This window comes from Zonotrichia leucophrys, chromosome 22 (assembly GCF_028769735.1).
Source record: "Zonotrichia leucophrys gambelii isolate GWCS_2022_RI chromosome 22, RI_Zleu_2.0, whole genome shotgun sequence".
Taxonomy (NCBI): domain Eukaryota; kingdom Metazoa; phylum Chordata; class Aves; order Passeriformes; family Passerellidae; genus Zonotrichia; species Zonotrichia leucophrys.
In genome coordinates this window covers 5,016,252-5,032,026 of record NC_088191.1, presented here as the reverse complement: position 1 = coordinate 5,032,026, position 15,775 = coordinate 5,016,252, and the positions used below count along the sequence as shown (strand labels likewise).

The 15,775-nt window shown below is 49.9% G+C and overlaps 2 protein-coding genes across 4 annotated transcripts; both read right to left on the bottom strand.

The window, feature by feature from the left end:
* Positions 1 to 104: 104 nt before the first annotated feature.
* GNRH1 (gonadotropin releasing hormone 1) lies at positions 105 to 3,732 on the bottom strand. Of its 2 annotated transcripts, none has more exons than XM_064730970.1 (4): positions 3,707 to 3,732; positions 3,010 to 3,150; positions 2,209 to 2,331; positions 105 to 253 (listed from the first exon to the last, which is right to left on the bottom strand). In XM_064730970.1, the coding sequence occupies exons 2-4, from the start codon at positions 3,148 to 3,150 to the stop codon at positions 212 to 214; spliced, it is 306 nt and encodes a 101-aa protein (XP_064587040.1). In that variant the 5' UTR covers positions 3,707 to 3,732; the 3' UTR covers positions 105 to 211. The 2 variants fall into 2 exon arrangements, with proteins under 2 accessions (XP_064587040.1, XP_064587042.1); XM_064730972.1 differs by having other exon boundaries at positions 2,209 to 2,304.
* A 3,035-nt stretch (positions 3,733 to 6,767) lies between these two features.
* KCTD9 (potassium channel tetramerization domain containing 9) lies at positions 6,768 to 15,770 on the bottom strand. 2 transcript variants are annotated; one of them, XM_064731054.1, is made up of 12 exons: positions 15,657 to 15,770; positions 14,623 to 14,744; positions 13,979 to 14,022; positions 13,722 to 13,818; positions 13,411 to 13,469; positions 12,666 to 12,794; positions 12,081 to 12,148; positions 11,255 to 11,350; positions 10,507 to 10,656; positions 10,163 to 10,268; positions 9,211 to 9,344; positions 6,768 to 8,743 (listed from the first exon to the last, which is right to left on the bottom strand). In XM_064731054.1, the coding sequence occupies exons 1-12, from the start codon at positions 15,702 to 15,704 to the stop codon at positions 8,627 to 8,629; spliced, it is 1,170 nt and encodes a 389-aa protein (XP_064587124.1). In that variant the 5' UTR covers positions 15,705 to 15,770; the 3' UTR covers positions 6,768 to 8,626. The 2 variants fall into 2 exon arrangements, with proteins under 2 accessions (XP_064587124.1, XP_064587125.1); XM_064731055.1 differs by lacking the exon at positions 12,666 to 12,794 and having other exon boundaries at positions 15,657 to 15,769.
* Positions 15,771 to 15,775: the final 5 nt, after the last annotated feature.

Here is a 15,775-nt window from a genome sequence, read left to right as displayed (position 1 = left end):
CCCAGAGCAGACCCTTCCCTGCTGCTCCACTCTGGGCTGGATGTGTTCTCTTCTACACAAATCAAATAATCCACACAACAATTTTCCACTGTTTTAATGCCATGTCAGAATATTTATTCACATATTGATCCAAGCAAAGACCATTTGAGGAGGAATTTATTTTAACACAGTTTTGAAACCTCACTCTGGCCCCATTTCACTTTGGGTATTTTTAAACCTTCTTTCTTCTGCCTTCTCCCTCCACCAGCCTCTCCTGTAACCACACCAAATCCTGGGTTTAAAGGGCAGAAGTGACTTTGAAGATGGAATTTTCAGGTGCTAAAACAGCACGGAGGTGAAGCCCTGGGGTGCTTTGGATGGGGATGAGCTGGGTGAATGTCCGGGGCTTTGTTCCCTGGGGCGCCTCAGGGAGGGGAATTTGTGCTGCCTCCCTCCCACCTTCCCCAGGAAATGATGGTAACTGGACTTTTCCATGGGGTGGAACATTTCCAGCCACTCCCCTTTTTTCCCCTGTTTAATATTCCTGTAGCAACACAGGAATGTGTTGGGTTGGAAAATCTGGGTGTGGGAAAAGCTCATTTGTTTGCAGTGTTATTGAGCAGCAAGAAATGAGAAGTTCCTGAGCAAACCTCAGGACCTGGTGGGGTTTGGTCCTTTCAGCTCTGCCAACACAGGCCAAGTTCCCTCAGTGAGCCAGGGAGGATAATTCCAGATATCCTGGGGATTATCCTGCTGTGTTTTCCTGCCTAACATCAGTAAAAATAAAATACTAAACCATAGCAAATTACTGCTGCTGGCTCTTCACTGTTCAGTGCTGCTCAGAATCATGGGCCCTGATTCCAAAACATGTTCAGTACAAATAGGATTAAAGATGAGCTGAAATCATATTTATTTAGGTAGTGTCTGCATGAAAATCCAGTGGAATTCGGGCTCTGCATTGCTGCTCCTGATTCCCTGAGCCTTTTCCAGGCCTGGCTCCTCAGGGAGCCCCGAGAGCTTTGGGGTTTGGCCTCAGCTTTGAGCTCTGGGGGGGCCCAGGGGCACTGCCGGGAAATGGAGCCCATCTGGCCCCATCACGGCGCTGCTGGGTTAATGGAAAGGCACAGCTTTGCCCGAGAGAGCTCCCAGAGTGTGGGGGAGCCCAGCTGGGAGCTCTGTGCTGGGAGCAGCTCGATGGAAATGCATTTCCAGCCCGGGGACCCTGGGAGCAGCGGCTGCCATCTGGCTGTGCCCTGCAGCAGCTGGGACGGGACAGGGACAGGGACAGACCAGGGACAGGGACAGATCAGGGACAGGGACAGACCAGGGACAGGGACAGATCAGGGACAGGACAGGGACAGGGACAGATCAGGGACGGGGACAGATCAGGGACAGGGACAGACCTGGGACAGGGACAGATCAGGGACAGGACAGGGACAGGGACAGATCAGGGACGGGGACAGATCAGGGACGGGGACAGGGACAGATCAGGGACAGGGACAGACCAGGGACAGGGACAGACCAGGGACAGGGACAAGGACAGGGACAGCTCAGGGACAGGGACTGCTCAGGTACAGGGACAGGGACAGACCAGGGACAGGGACAGGGGTAGGGGACAGCAGCTGGGACAGCCCTGGGACAAGGGACAGACCTGGGACAGGCACAGGGACAGGGACAGACCTGGGATAGGGAGAGTTCTGGGACAGGGACAGCCCTGGGACAGGAACAGGGACAGGGACAGACAGCTGGTGGGGGCTGGGCAGGGACAGCCCTGGGACAGGAACAGGGACAGGGACAGATGTGGGGCAGGGACAGATGTGGGGCAGGGACAGCCCTGGGGCAGAGCCGGGGGTGCTGTGGCTCCGGGCAGGGCTGGGCTCGGTCTGGGTTAACTGAGGCAGGAAATGTCACAGCCAGGGGGGCTCTGGAATGAGGGATCCTGTGCTGGGAGTGCCCAGGGAGGGACCTGGGAGCGGTGCAGGTGACAGGGAGGGAGCGGTGCAGGTGATTTTGCTCCAGTGGGAGATGGCCCTGCCCATGGCACAAGGTGGATTTTAGGTCCCTTCCCACCCAAACCATCCTGGGATTCCACAATAAGATCAGAGCCGATATTTCTTCATCTGAGCTAAACTTCACTCCCTCGTGCTCCTCCACCCCCTTTTTCCCCTCCCCTCAGGGATCTCCTGCAGATTTTCCCATAGTGGTGACAGAAAAACCACATTTACTCACCATGGCTTCCTTCAGATCCCTGATCCTGGAATTCTGGTACGAGCCTGGGCACTCACTCTGCTGCACCTCCTCTAAGTTTTCCATTTCTTTTGGAATCTGGATTGGAAAAGTGACACGAGGAACCTTCAGGAAGGGAGAAAGGAGATTTTTCTGCCAAAAGCAACCCCAGGTACAGATGGAGATGGAACTCCAGCACTGCAATTGTGTGGTGGAGGGTTGCACTGCACACCTGGCATTCACCTTCTCCTCACGAGCCCCAGGATGCTGAAATGAGGAGGAAGACATGAAATATTGATTGGAAAAGAGGGGGAAACCACTGCTGGGAAACCACCACAACCTTCCACATGTGCTTTGCCATTTAATTGCTGACCATCCACCACCTGCCAATTGCCAAAATGTTAAGGGAAGTGGAGGAATTGTCATCAAATAACCCATCAGAAGGCTGGAATATAGGGAGAGGATGAAATCGGATTTAACCTGGACCTCAGAGCTCTATCTGTCCCTTGGAGCTGGCTGCCCAATTTATTCAGTGAAAGTTCAAAGAGATTTTACTCACAGTGATTATGAAAACGTGTATTTTTCTCCACACAATAGTTTTATTTCTGCAATGTGCTGTTCTCTGTGCCAGGCTGACAAATGTCACCTCACCCGTTTTCCCAAATCCTCCTCCAGCCAATGTGTTCATCCCCAGACCTGGGGGTGTCTGGGGACAGACACAGGGACAGCTGCAGAGAGAAGCCTTTGCCTCCTTTTTGGCTGCGCTTTTTGCAGGCCAGGGCTGTTTCCCAGCCCAGGACCCACCTCCTGGAATGGCCCCAGCAGGACCTGGGTGCTCCTCTTGCCCCCTGGCTGGAGCCCATAGGACCAGTGCTGGGCCAGGCCCAGCCCCACGGCCAGCACACACAGCAGGGCAGCGGCCACCATCCTCTGGGGCTTCTCCATCTGGGGAGACAAAAACACACCAAAAACACACCAAAAACACACCAAAAATACACCAAAAATACACCAAAACCACCAAAAGCCTGCTCACAAAGGCCCTGCAGCTCCTGCTGTACCTTGCAGAGGGGGGAAATGAGGCATTTCTGGCATGGAATGTGCTGAGCTGGAAGGGGCTCCCAAGGACCGTGGAATTCCAGCTCCTGGCCCTGCACAGACACCCCAAAAATCCCACCCTGCCCCTCCTGGCCAGGAGCCCCAGCTGGATTTGCAGCCTCTCAGAGTCTGGATTAGCTCACTTGAAAGAGATTGGACATCTGAAAAATTTGGCTGCAGATCTAAATTAGGATTTCTGAGCTGCAGGCATGTGTGGACCTCAAAGGTTGCATTCCCTGGTGGTGCTTGGCAGATGTGTTCAGCTGGTTTCTGCTCTGATGTCCCTGCTCTTAAAACCTGCCCTTTGCAGTCTCTTCTAATTTTTTTTTTTTTTTTTTTTAATAGGAGCATCTGGAAGCACTGGATAAATAAAAAGGGAATGTGGGATGCTGTTCCAGCACATTACCTGCTGCCTGAGAGGTTGTGGAGCAACTCCAGCTCTTCTCCTCTGGAAAATGTCTCTAAATGTGCTCCCACCTCACTTTTTATAGCCAAGAGCCCCAATGCCACCCCGTCCCCAGCAGGAGACTTTTCCATTTCTCCCTCCCAGGCTCAATTTTGGTGCTCCTGTTACAGTGGCTGTCATGCAGCACAAGCAAAGCCCATAATTGGGACACCCTGGTGCAGCAATTAAATCCAGCTCTTTTCTCTAAAAGTCATAAAAGTAACAGCTTTGCTTTTAAGAGGTTGTAAATCCCACATTGGGATCCAGATGATCCTGCAGGGAAATACAGGAGCTTTTCTGTCACTGAGTTCTGGTTCCTTCAGTAAAAGTTCTTGGGTCAGTCTGAATCTGTTGAGGGTGGGAAATGGGTGAGGAATTGAGCTCAGTCTTCAGGAATCCTGGAATGTTTTGGGCTGGAAAAGACCTTAAATTAATTTATTTCCACCCTGCCTTGGACAGAGAACCTTCCCGTACCCCAGGGTGCTCCAAGGCCCATCCAGCCTGGCTTGGGCACTCCCAGGGATGGGGAATCCAGGCAGCACCTCCTGCCCATTCCATTTGTGTCAGGCATGAAGGAAACAACCCTTGAGAGCTCAAACAGGAGCACCAGGGCCCAGAGCAGCTTGAAATCCTCCTGTCAACATTTAACTTCAGGTGCCTTGGTGTTCCTTGCTCTGTAAAATGCCAGGTGGGATTAACCTGGGTGAGCCCATGATTGTAAATGAACTTTGCAGGCACAATGGAATCTGGTGTGAACAGGATCCCCAAATCCTTTCTGGAAGTGACAGGGACAAGGGGGAATGGGTTTAAACTGACAACAGAGTCAGAAAGAAATATAGAATTGGGGTTTATATCAGGACAAATTCCTTCCCTGTGAGGGTGGGGAGGGGCTGGGATGGAGTTCCCAGAGCAGCTGGGGCTGCCCCTGGATCCCTGGAAATGTCCAAGGCCAGGCTGGACAGGGCTTGGAGCAGCCTGGGACAGTGGGAGGTTTTGGGGATGGAGTTGATGGAAATGATCCCTAAGGCCTCTTCCAACCCAAACCATTCCATGTTTCCCTATTTTTCAGTCTCTCAGGGTTTGTGCACTGCAGGTTTATAGACTTGTTGGCATGCAGGAGCTCAATTCAGTACTTTGGACTGCAGAAATTGTATTTTTCCCCACCTGGCTGCTCCCCTGCCTTGCTGTGCACTGAATGTCTCGTGTTCCCTGTTCTCCAAACATCCCATGGCCTCTTGGAGCTTTAATGGATTAAAGTAATTCAGTAATTCAGTGAGTCAAAAATTCAGGGAGGATTTGGTGACTCAGCAGAGTCACCCTTCCTGCCCCAGGGCTCCTCCCACTCCTGGCAGGGGCAGCTCCAGCTCAGCTGCTCAAGCTGTGACAGCAGCTGGGTTCAGGGCAGGAACGTGGGGTTCAGAGCAAACTGTGGGGTTCAGGGCAGGAACGTGGGGTTCAGAGCAAACTGTGGGGTTCAGAGCAGCAATAGTGGATCCAGAGCAGCAATGGTGGGCTCAGAGCAGAACTGTGTGGTTCAGAGAAGGAATGGTGGGTTCAGAGCAGCAATGGTGGATCCAGAGCAGGAATGGTGGGTTCAGAGCAGCAATGGTGGATCCAGAGCAGGAATGTGGGTTTTAGGGCAGGAATGGTGGGCTCAGAACTGGAATGTGGGGTTCAAACCAGGAATGGGGTTCAGAGCAGAACAGTTGGGTTCCGAGCAGGAATGGTGGATCCAGAACAGGAATGTGGGGTTCAGAGCAGCAATGTGGGGTTTAGAACAGCAATGGTGGATCCAGAGCAGGAATGGTGGGTTCAGAGCAGGAACGTGGGGCTCAGAGCAGCACAGTTGGGTTCAGAGCAGGAAAGGTGGATCCAGAGCAGGAATGTGGGGCTCAGAGCAAACTGTGGGGTTCACAGCAGCAGTGATGGGCTCAGAGCAGCAATGGTGGATCCAGAGCAGGAATGGTGGGCTCAGAGCAGAACTGTGTGGTTCAGAGAAGGAATGGTGGGTTCAGAGCAGCAATGGTGGATCCAGAGCAGGAATGTGGGTTTTAGGGCAGGAATGGTGGGCTCAGAACTGGAATGTGGGGTTCAAACCAGGAATGGTGGGTTCAGAGCAGGAATGGTGGATCCAGAACAGGAATGTGGGGTTCAGAGCAGCAATGTGGGGTTTAGAACTGGATCCAGAACAGCAATGGTGGATCCAGAGCAGGAATGGTGGGTTCAGAGCAGGAACGTGGGGCTCAGAGCAGCAATGATGGGTTCAGAGCAGGAATGGTGGGTCCAAAATAGGAATGTGGGGTTCAGAGCAGCAATGGTGGATCCAGAGCAGCAATGATGGGTTCAGAGCAGGAATGGTGGGTCCAAAATAGGAATGTGGGGTTCAGAGCAGCAATGGTGGATCCAGAGCAGCACAGTTGGGCTCAGAGCAGCAAAGGTGGATCCAGAGCAGCAATGGTGGATCCAGAGCAGGAATGTTCCCGCTCCTCCTGCAGGCACGTGGAGCCACCCAGGGGTTCTCCTGTGTTTGGAGCCTCCTTCCTGCTGAGCCTTGCAAACGTGAGGGTTATTTAAAGGTAAAGCAGGGCTGGTTTGGGCATTTACCGAGCTCTGCCCAGTAACTGCAGCTCACTGAGCACCGCTCACCCTGGCTCTGAGCACTGCCCTCAACAGCTCCCAACAACTTTTTCTCCCCAGGTTTCTGGTGCTCCCACAGGAATTGGATTTTATGATCCTTGGGGCCCTTCCAGCTCAGGATATTCCACAATTCTCTGACTATTCTGCCTCCAACTGTTTTATTAAGCCAATATGAAGGGTGGGGACAAAAAGGCTGAGAAGTCTTGGGGAGGAATGACAAACCAAAACCAACCCCATGCAATTCCCCAGTTAATGGCTCAGAACTCCCACAAGCACAGCTGTTTTTCCAACAGGTATTTTATACTTAAAACTAAAAAATTCTTGTTCTTCTCACACAAACCAGGTAAGATTTGGGGGTTTTATTAAAATGAAGACAACCAAGCCATTTTCTTCTTTCACACTTTTTATTAATGCAACTTAAATTAGCTGGAACCTGCAAATTCTGCACAGGGCTCTTGCCACAGCTCTGTCCTGGCAAAAGAGGTACCAAAAATCCAGCTGTGAATGATGGTGCCACATGCTGTGATTATTCCATAGTGCTTCAGTGAAAGTTCAAAGAGATTTTATACACAGTGATTATGAAAATAGATATATATATATATTTTTTTTCCATACAATAGTTTTACTTCTGCCAGCTACAAAATATGATAAAGAAAAATAATTCATTTGTTTCTCTAGCCCTAGGAATCTTCTCCTACTGCAACAGACACAACATTCCCACTGAAAGCCATGAGGTGTGAGAAAGGACTCCAAAGTCACACTGGAATATTTCCCTGGAATTTACAGGTCATTTCTCCAAGGATATTGTGTTGTCCTAGAGCTTGATCCAGAGGGATCTGCAGGAAATGATCCCAGTTCTGAACCTCGTGGCTCTGGGATTTTGAGCCTTGAAAGTTCACATCACTCACCTGAGTCAAACCAACTAGAAAAGGAGGGAAAATCCTGCAATTCCCCCAACACATCCTCTGCTGACCCTCAACCACCTCTGATCCTCCCAGCCTGGGGGCAAAGCAGCATTTGTGTAACAACAACTGAGACAAGACGACAGAAATTGCACTGCAAGGGAGAGACAACCCCCGGAGACCTGTGGAACTCCACTGGTTCTTATTCCTCCTTTGTATTTCTACAGTAACAGCTTGATTTCCTTAAATTCAAGGTTAGTTTTAACTTTGGGGTGGTTTAAGCATCTGAGGTAAGTTCTTGATGCACCTTTTTTCTTTTTTTTTTTGGTATAGTTTCTTCATGTGCTTTTTGATTGTGTGTAAAATAAAGGTGGTGTGAGCTGAGAACTCCGTGGGCCCTGCAGGGAGCAGCTCCTCATCCACAGCAGGGCTGAGGCCCTGCCTGCCCAGAGCTGCTCTGTGCCAGGCCCAGCAGCCGTGGGAGGGCAGGGAGGGCTCCTGGCCCCAGGCACGAGGATTTTGCAGCACCTGGAGCAGCCCAAACACAGGAGGAGACCCAGCTGGGAAACGCCCAGGGAGCTGTCAGGGAGGCTTTGCATAGAGCATGGAGGGAAACAGGGAAATGTTCACCTGCTGAGGGGGTGAGGGGAGGGCCCCTCTGCCTCCCTCTGCTTTGGTGCCAGCTCTGGACTTTCCTCTCTGCACTGAATTCACCACAAAGGGTGAAAACTGCAGCAGCTGCAGCCTGGAGTGGTCAGGACACGTGAAAGCAGGATTTGTGTCACCAGCTGTGACTGACAGTGCACCTCCACGCTCATTTGGAGAGGATTAATTCAAGATATCCAATTTGTGAGCAGGGATGTTCCCATCAGCTTCCACCCCAGCAGAGCCCTGAGCACCCCCTGGGGACACTGAGCCCCCCTGGCACGGATCCAGACTGGAAATACACCTGTAAACCTCAACTTGGTTGCTACTGTACAGGAGTAACATCTTCTATTCATATTGCAGCTACAGATTTAATAAATAGAATTGCATATATTGTGCTTTATAAATTAAAATGCATTCCAAAGTGAGGCAATGCTAAACAATGAAACCACTGAACCTTTCCCCCCCAAACCAGCCACTCTCTGATTCCAGCACCAGCCCACTTCCTCACTCTGCTCACAGAGGTACAAACCTCTGAAAACAAAAATTCCCTCCCCAAAAGTGATCAAAAAGAGTTTACCTAGGCACTACTGCAAATGTAAGGTGGCTAATAACCATGACTGTAACTCAGGAAGGGGAGGAGGTGAAGCAAGTCACGATGAATGTCTGATTCCTTCCTCTCCAGCATCCTCTGCCCCTATCTGACACTCTGGGACATGTGCAGGGGTGTCAGCATCTCCTCAAAGATGGCTCCTTTCACGTTGGATCCCCTCAGATTTGCTTCTTGCAGGTCACAACCTGACAGATCACAATTCTGAAGGGGGAAGGAAAAACAATGTTAACTGAATAGAGACAGAACTCTGCTCAAAGTTTGACTCCACTTCCCATAACTCCATTTAACTTTGCAGCTGGAGAAAAGCCAGCAACCCCCTGAATTCCCATCTTTTTGTACACATACATAATATGGGTACACATTATATTTACATATTGTTGTCATCTTATTGCAAATGTTGCACACCTTCTTGGTGATTTCTCATGGGCAGCTCCTCACAGAACTGACTCCTTCACAGCACAGCACACAAACTCCAGCAGCTCCTCACCCACCCAACCCACTCTTTCATATCTCATCCGTATCAGACACAGCTGTGGCCTGCTCCTAATCTTTGATAATCAGTGCAGCTGCAACTCCCCAGGGCTGAGATTACCTTCTGCACTCTATTTTCTCCCATCCCATGCCCCCACAATATCAATGCCTAGGAAACAGCTGGTATTTGTGCCCACCTCCAGGTCAGTCCCTGCCAGTGTGGCCCCTCGCAGGTTGCAGTTCTTGAGCTTGGCGTTTTTCAGCGTGGCCACTCTCAGGTTGATGCCGGTCATCTGGCTGCCCTCCATGTCCACTCCCTTCAGGTTGGCACCTGCAACACCCACAGAGGCCTGAGGGAACCAGGCAGGAGTGCAGCAGCTCCAGGAGAGGCTCCCCCAGAGCTGGGTGCTGGGGTCACCCCCAGGTGTCACAAAGTCTCTTTTTGCCAGCCCGAGACAGGAGGAGGAGTCAGGATTCCTCAGCTGTGGTTTCCAAGGTTTGTTTTGGTTTGTTGTGGTTTTATTTTCTGTTAGCTAGAACATTCTTTCCTGACCTGCTGAGTCTGTCTAGCAAGTGGGTCCGTGGCACACTGACCACCTCAGGGTGGTGTTATCTTTTTATACCAAGAACTACCTGTACTTTATTTACAGTAATTTTCCAACACCTATCACCTATGTTAGACAGTCTGTCTCTACTCTAAACCAATCCAAAAGTGCCACCATCACCCAGAAGATGGAGGCCAAGAAGAAGGACAGGGCATGCCCAAATCCCTCCATCTTGGCTTCTGAACCTCCAATCTAAAACCCCAAAATTCTGCTTTTCTATCTTGTAACAAACTAACTCTCATTCTAGTTAAACTCTCATGGCTTGTGAATCCTCACACAAGGCTGGTCATTTTCTCCATGGGTTAAAATCAAAGGCACAGGGTCTGGGGCTCTGGGCCAGGGTCTCTGAGCCCCCAGGGCAGCCAGAGGATGTGCTGGGATCTGACACTGGGCAAACTGGGAGAGGCCAAGGCACAACTGGGAATTCAAGGATTGTTTGGCAGAACCAGCCCAGAGCTGTGGGCTCTTCCCAGGGACTGTCCAAACACATAAATGTGCAGGCACAGGGCTGATTCCAGGGAATAATTAACAAACCAACACTTACCTTCCAAATTAGCTTTAAGGCCTGATGGATCTTCAAAGTTGCAGCCCTTCAGGGATGCTCCCTCTGCGTTGGAACACAACATCTTCACCCCCTGCAGGTTGGCACACTGCAGACACAGGATGTGAGTCACAAGGGTGTTGATAAACACAGAAATCAGCAGAACACAGATTTCAATTCTGCACTGAACCCCCAAAGCACAACCCCCCCGTTACTGTGAGGGAGTGTGGGAGTGCTCTGAGTGCAACAATCACAGAAAACATTGGGAAGCTGATTTTTTTGTTCCAATTCCTGTTTCAGGAGACAAGTGCAGGCAGCCCAGGCTGCCCAGGGTGCAGCAGCCTTACATCCAGCACGGAGCCAGACAGGTCAGCTCTCTCCAGGTTGGCACAGCACAGGTTGGCATGGGCCAGGTTGCAGCGGCTCAGGTTGGCCATCTTGAAGTTGATGTAGCGAAGATCCAGGCGGGAAAGGTCGGCCCCACTGAAATTCAGCCCCTGCAAGAGCAGTGGACACCCCCAAAGTGGTCACAGAGGGGAAGGGGGAGCTCTGGACACAAAAGAATTACAAGAAACACGTCTGGGCAGTTGTGTGTATAAATCTATACAGATAAACAATGTATTGACACACAACCAGGACCTTAAAGGGGCTGAGAAAAAGATGGGAGAGACTTTTATATGGACAGAGAATGCCAGGACAAGGGGCAAGGGATTTGGAGATCAGGTTTCCCACCTCTGAGGGTGGGAAGGGGCTGGGATGGAATTCCCAGAGCAGCTGAGGCTGCCCCATCCCTGGAAGCATCCAAGGCCAGGCTGGAGCACCTGGGACAGTGGGAGGTGTCCCTGCCCATGGCAGATTGGAACAAGATTATCCTTAAGGTCCCTTCCACCCCAACCATTCCATGGCCCTATATAAACACCCACAAGATCATTTCATCTATTACATAACAACATGACATGGAAATGCAAAGCTCCCAAGGTTTGGTATTTCCTTAAAACAGGTTGTGGTTTTAAACTGTAAGAGGGCAGGGGTGGGTCGGGTGTCAGGAAACAATTCCTGCAGTTTTGCTGACAGACAGAGGCTGAGCTCCCTCACCTGGCAGCGCAGCTCGGACTTGGTGGGCGTGGCCAGCAGGAACCGGACAAACTCCTTCCGAGAGATGGGAGAGTGATCCTCGGCTGGCTGCGAGTTCTGGGCACGGGGGACAGGGACAGCTCTGAGTTAGGGCTGACAGAACCGAGTTACAGCTGACAGCTCTCAGTTACAGCTACTGGCTCTGAGTTACAGCTCTGAGTTACAGCTCACAGCTCTGAGTTACAGCTACCAGCTCTGAGTTACAGCTCACAGCTCTCAGTTACAGCTCTGAGTTACAGCTCCGAGTTACAGCTCAACTCTGAGTTACAGCTAACAGCTGAGTTACACCTCACAACTCTGAGTTACAGCTCACAGCACTGAGTTACAACTACCACCTCTGAGTTACAGCTAACAGCTGAGTTACAGCTCTGAGTTACAGCTCTCAGTTACAGCTCACAGCTCTCAGTTACAGCTCACAGCTCTCAGTTACAGCTCTGAGATACAGCTCTGAGTTACAGCTCTCAGTTACAGCTCTGAGTTACAGCTCTCAGTTACAGCTCTCAGTTACAGCTACCAGCTCTGAGTTACAGCTCACAGTTACAGCTCACAGCTCTCAGTTACAGCTCACAGCTCTCAGCTCTCAGTTACAGCTACCAGCTCTGAGTTACAGCTCACAGCTCTCAGTTACAGCTCACAGCTGAGTTACAGCTCTCAGTTACAGCTCACAGCTCTCAGTTACAGCTCTGAGTTACAGCTCTCAGTTACAGCTCTCAGTTACAGCTCACAGCTCTGAGTTTCACATTCCCTGCCAGAGCACCACCACCATGGCTCACACACAGCAAGGTACCTTAATAGCAACTTCCAGGTGTTCAATGAGGGAGTCGATCCCAAAAAACCTGGCTTCTTCCAGAACCCCTAGGAACAAAGCAGGGCTGGTTAATGCAGGGAATTGCTGGGCCAGAGAGCAGCACCCTTCTCTCCCCTTACTGGAGAACACACACACATTCTACTGGAGGTAACTGGGGAGAGAGAAACAGTTTGCTTGCAGCTAAAAGGAAAAACACAACTCAGACACAACATTTCAAACAGCAGCATTAGGTTAAAGAGATCAACTCCAGCATTCCAGATATTAATCCAGTATGGATTTTTAATGCTCCAAAGAGAAATAACCAGCCTATCCTCATTAAAGCAAGCACATGGAGCTGCACTCTGAGAATAAATCCACCAAAGGAAAACTCCCAACCACGGGGAAGAGCACACAAAGCCCCCCTGGCCTCACCACGGGCAGAGCTTTAATTCCAAGGAGGAAAAATTAATTCAGATGTCAAACAGGTAATACCTACCTAGCAAATGAATGCCATCATTTACACACAAAGCTTTAATTCCAAGGAGGAATAATGAATTCAGGAGATGTCAGACAGGTAATACCTACCTAGCAAATTAATGCCATCATTTACAATGAGCTGTCCGTGCCGCAAATAGTTCAAAATGGGCTCAAAATACTCGGGACTGCGGTCAATGAGGAAAGCTCCTCTAGGATCTTGCTTATTCCCCCAAGCATCTGTTTCCACAACATATATATATATAAAATTACTTTTGATGTAGTAATAGAAGAGCATTTGCTTCAGTTTTCAGAGTTTTTTACTACCAAAGGCACTGGAATAGCAAACATTCCACTTGGAAGGGTGGTTCGGAGAGAGAAGGAAGGAAAAGAGGAGTGGGGGGAAAAATCAGCTTAAAATGAACTTGTTCCTGCTCTGAATAACTGAATTTGCACCTCATACAAAAGAATCCTGGCTAGGATAAAAGCAGCACTGAAATTTTATTCTGACTGTCTCCCCAAGGCTCCCTCGTGCACTTTGCTCTTTGGCTCTGCTGACAAAACTCAGAAGATGCAACAAGATGAAAACCTCAAATCAAATACACAAACAAAGGACCCAAAGTACCCACAGTGGATGGGAGCTGTGTTTGCAGCCTGTGAGACAGATGATCAACATCAGGTGGTGAGATGATAGAGAGAAATAAAGCTTTAAAAAATTATTCCCTGTTCTGCTCTGGTACTTTAACATACTCTGGATATTTTACTGTATGAACAAGAGCCTCATCCTGGCAGTGACTTTTGCCTACTTTGCTCATTTATTACTTAAAAATAATCAAGTTCATCTCAACATACTCACCTTTGTCTTTGAACATGTGTGCCAACATACTGTCAGGCTCTTTGTTAACCAAAGTGCTCCTAGGAAACAAAAGCAGCCCAACTTTACTTTTCTTTCATCTGTAAATGTTTGAGAATTAATTTCTTGCAAAACTGTGGTGGCAAATACGAAATACAGAGAAAGCTGCAGGAGTCAAAGACCTCCTGCTTCATACTAAGTTACTTTTTAAGGTATTTTTTTAAGGTATTTTTAAGGTACATTTTAAAATACATTTTTAAGGTGTTTTGCTTTATTGAAAGGAAGTTTTGGAAGTTTTTGAAGACCATTTTTACCGGGTGGTGGTGAAATATCTGCCTCCCACATTGAGAGTCAGCCAGTCTGTGTGGGACCCTGTCAGCTCCTCCTGAGCTCTCCCATCAGTCTGAGGGTCTGCAGAGAATAAAGCAAGCAATTACAGGGAAAACTGTTAATATTCTTTAATTACAAAGAGGTATCTTCTGAAAACACCACAAAATAAAATCTTAAGTTTATATGAAAGCAAAAGAAACTCTAATAAATAAAAGGTTCAAGATAAGAATTAGAGACTCACCAATGAAGGGCTCCCCTTCACAGACAAACAAAACATCATCATCCCTGAGACAGGAGGGGCAGAGGGAAGAGAAAAAGAAGGTTAATCAGAATTTATTCTTCATCTAATTGACTGTGGAACCTCTCCTGACTCTTTCAGGTAAATTATGACCAGTGGCCATCAGCTGGAACTTCTGATTTTTCTCAGTATTTTGCAGGTTCTAATGGATTGGAATGGACTGACTTCACCAGATTTTATCTGCAGCAGCCAGGTAGGGACCACTTGTGTAATCAATTAATTCTTACACAATAGCTGCTGCTCTCCCCAGTCTGGGGCCATTCTGTGAAGCCAAAGTACTGCCAGAATTTGTCTCCTTTACAGAAAACCCCCATTGCAGGGCTGACTGAAACAGGGGGGATTTCATGGCACAAACATTGCCCTGAACCAACACAGGAGGAGGTGAGAAGGCCTCAGACACAGCTTGTATCAAGTGCTGAGTCAATAAATGGTTTGAAGTTAAAAAGACATGAAAGGACATTTGGGCACCCTGGCTGGAAATGATCACATCTGGTTTTAGGGAAAGCACTGGGTATGGATTAAGGGGGATTAACAGGTCAGTCCCTTAATCCAGAGGCCTGATTTGCCTTTTCCTGGCTGATCCTCACCTAATCAAAGCAATATCATCAATGAGCCCCCCCTTCCCGTTGTAAACGCTGGTGGCTTTGATCCCAAGCTTGTTGCTGGCCACAGAGAGCAGATCTGAGAGAGTCCCATACACAGCCACGACCTGGGGAGGAGAGAAGAGCAGGCTGTGAAGAAAAACAAAGCCAGGAACTGTGCTCCAAAAGTTCTGCCCCTTCACATTGAGCAGGGCTATCAGGAGGAGCAAAATCCATTTGGATCTCGACCAGGAAAGAAGGGAAAGGAAAACCAGGGTGACTTGCACAGCTGCCACCAAACTCACTGCAACAGCAGGGAGGGAATAAAGGCTGGGGCTGTAGGAATATAATTCGGTAATTTATTTCTCTAAAGAAATATTGCTACTTGCTCTGTTTCAAATGTACTTCCCTCTCTAAAACCAAGGATTAGAGGAGAGGCTCATGAGCTGTCTGCCCTCAGGATGTGGATGGAAAATCAGGATCACAGACACAATTCAGCAGAACTGCAAGGCTGAAATGCATCCACAGGAACCCCTGCACTCCCGCCCGGCTGGAAATAGCGGGATCATGGGCAGAATTAATGGAATTAACAATTAATACACATTAAAGCACAGTCACATCAACATCTACACTCAGAATGTGATGGACACATCAGGATCACGGTATCTCTGTGGAACTGCACCCCAGAGCCTTTTCCACTGCTGGACAAGCACTGCTGGGCCTCTGAATCGCTATTTTCAGTCCTGAGGCGATTTTAGCGAGGTTTAAACAATTCAATGCGATTATTGCCCGGGTACCCGCACGCAGGGTCCGTGTCCCCGCAGAGCCCTCATCCCGCAGCGGTGCCCGGCACGAGCGGCCGGACGCGGCTCCCTCAGGGCACCGAGCGTGACAGACCGCGCCTGTCGCGATTCCCTGCACCGGCACTGAGGGGGACCCCGCGCCCCGCTCCCGCCGGCCCGGCCCGGTGCCCCGGGAGCTGCGGGAGGGCGGGCAGGGCCCCGCGGGAGCGGCCCCGGCCCGGCCCGGCCCAGCCTCACCTTCCCGTTGCGGGCGCTGCCGTTGACGAACAGCGTCACCCGCCTCATGCTGCGCCCGCCGCCGCGCCGACACCCGGAAGGGGCGGGCGCTGACGGGCAGGCCCCACGGCCAATCAGCG

Excerpts from the sequence above, each read along its gene's own strand:
- GNRH1 (XM_064730970.1), bottom strand. The coding sequence starts at position 3,150 with ATGGAGAAGCCCCAGAGGATGGTGGCCGCTGCCCTGCTGTGTGTGCTG. Across the intron at positions 2,332-3,009 it reads TGCTGGGGCCATTCCAGGAG|GTTCCTCGTGTCACTTTTCC; the intron begins GTGGGTCCTGGG and ends CCCTTCCTGAAG. Across the intron at positions 254-2,208 it reads GGGATCTGAAGGAAGCCATG|GAGAGGCTGGTGGAGGGAGA; the intron begins GTGAGTAAATGT and ends GTGTGGTTACAG.
- KCTD9 (XM_064731054.1), bottom strand. The coding sequence starts at position 15,704 with ATGAGGCGGGTGACGCTGTTCGTCAACGGCAGCGCCCGCAACGGGAAG. Across the intron at positions 14,745-15,656 it reads GCAGCGCCCGCAACGGGAAG|GTCGTGGCTGTGTATGGGAC; the intron begins GTGAGGCTGGGC and ends TCTCCTCCCCAG. Across the intron at positions 8,744-9,210 it reads TGGCAGGGACTGACCTGGAG|AATTGTGATCTGTCAGGTTG; the intron begins GTGGGCACAAAT and ends TTCCCCCTTCAG.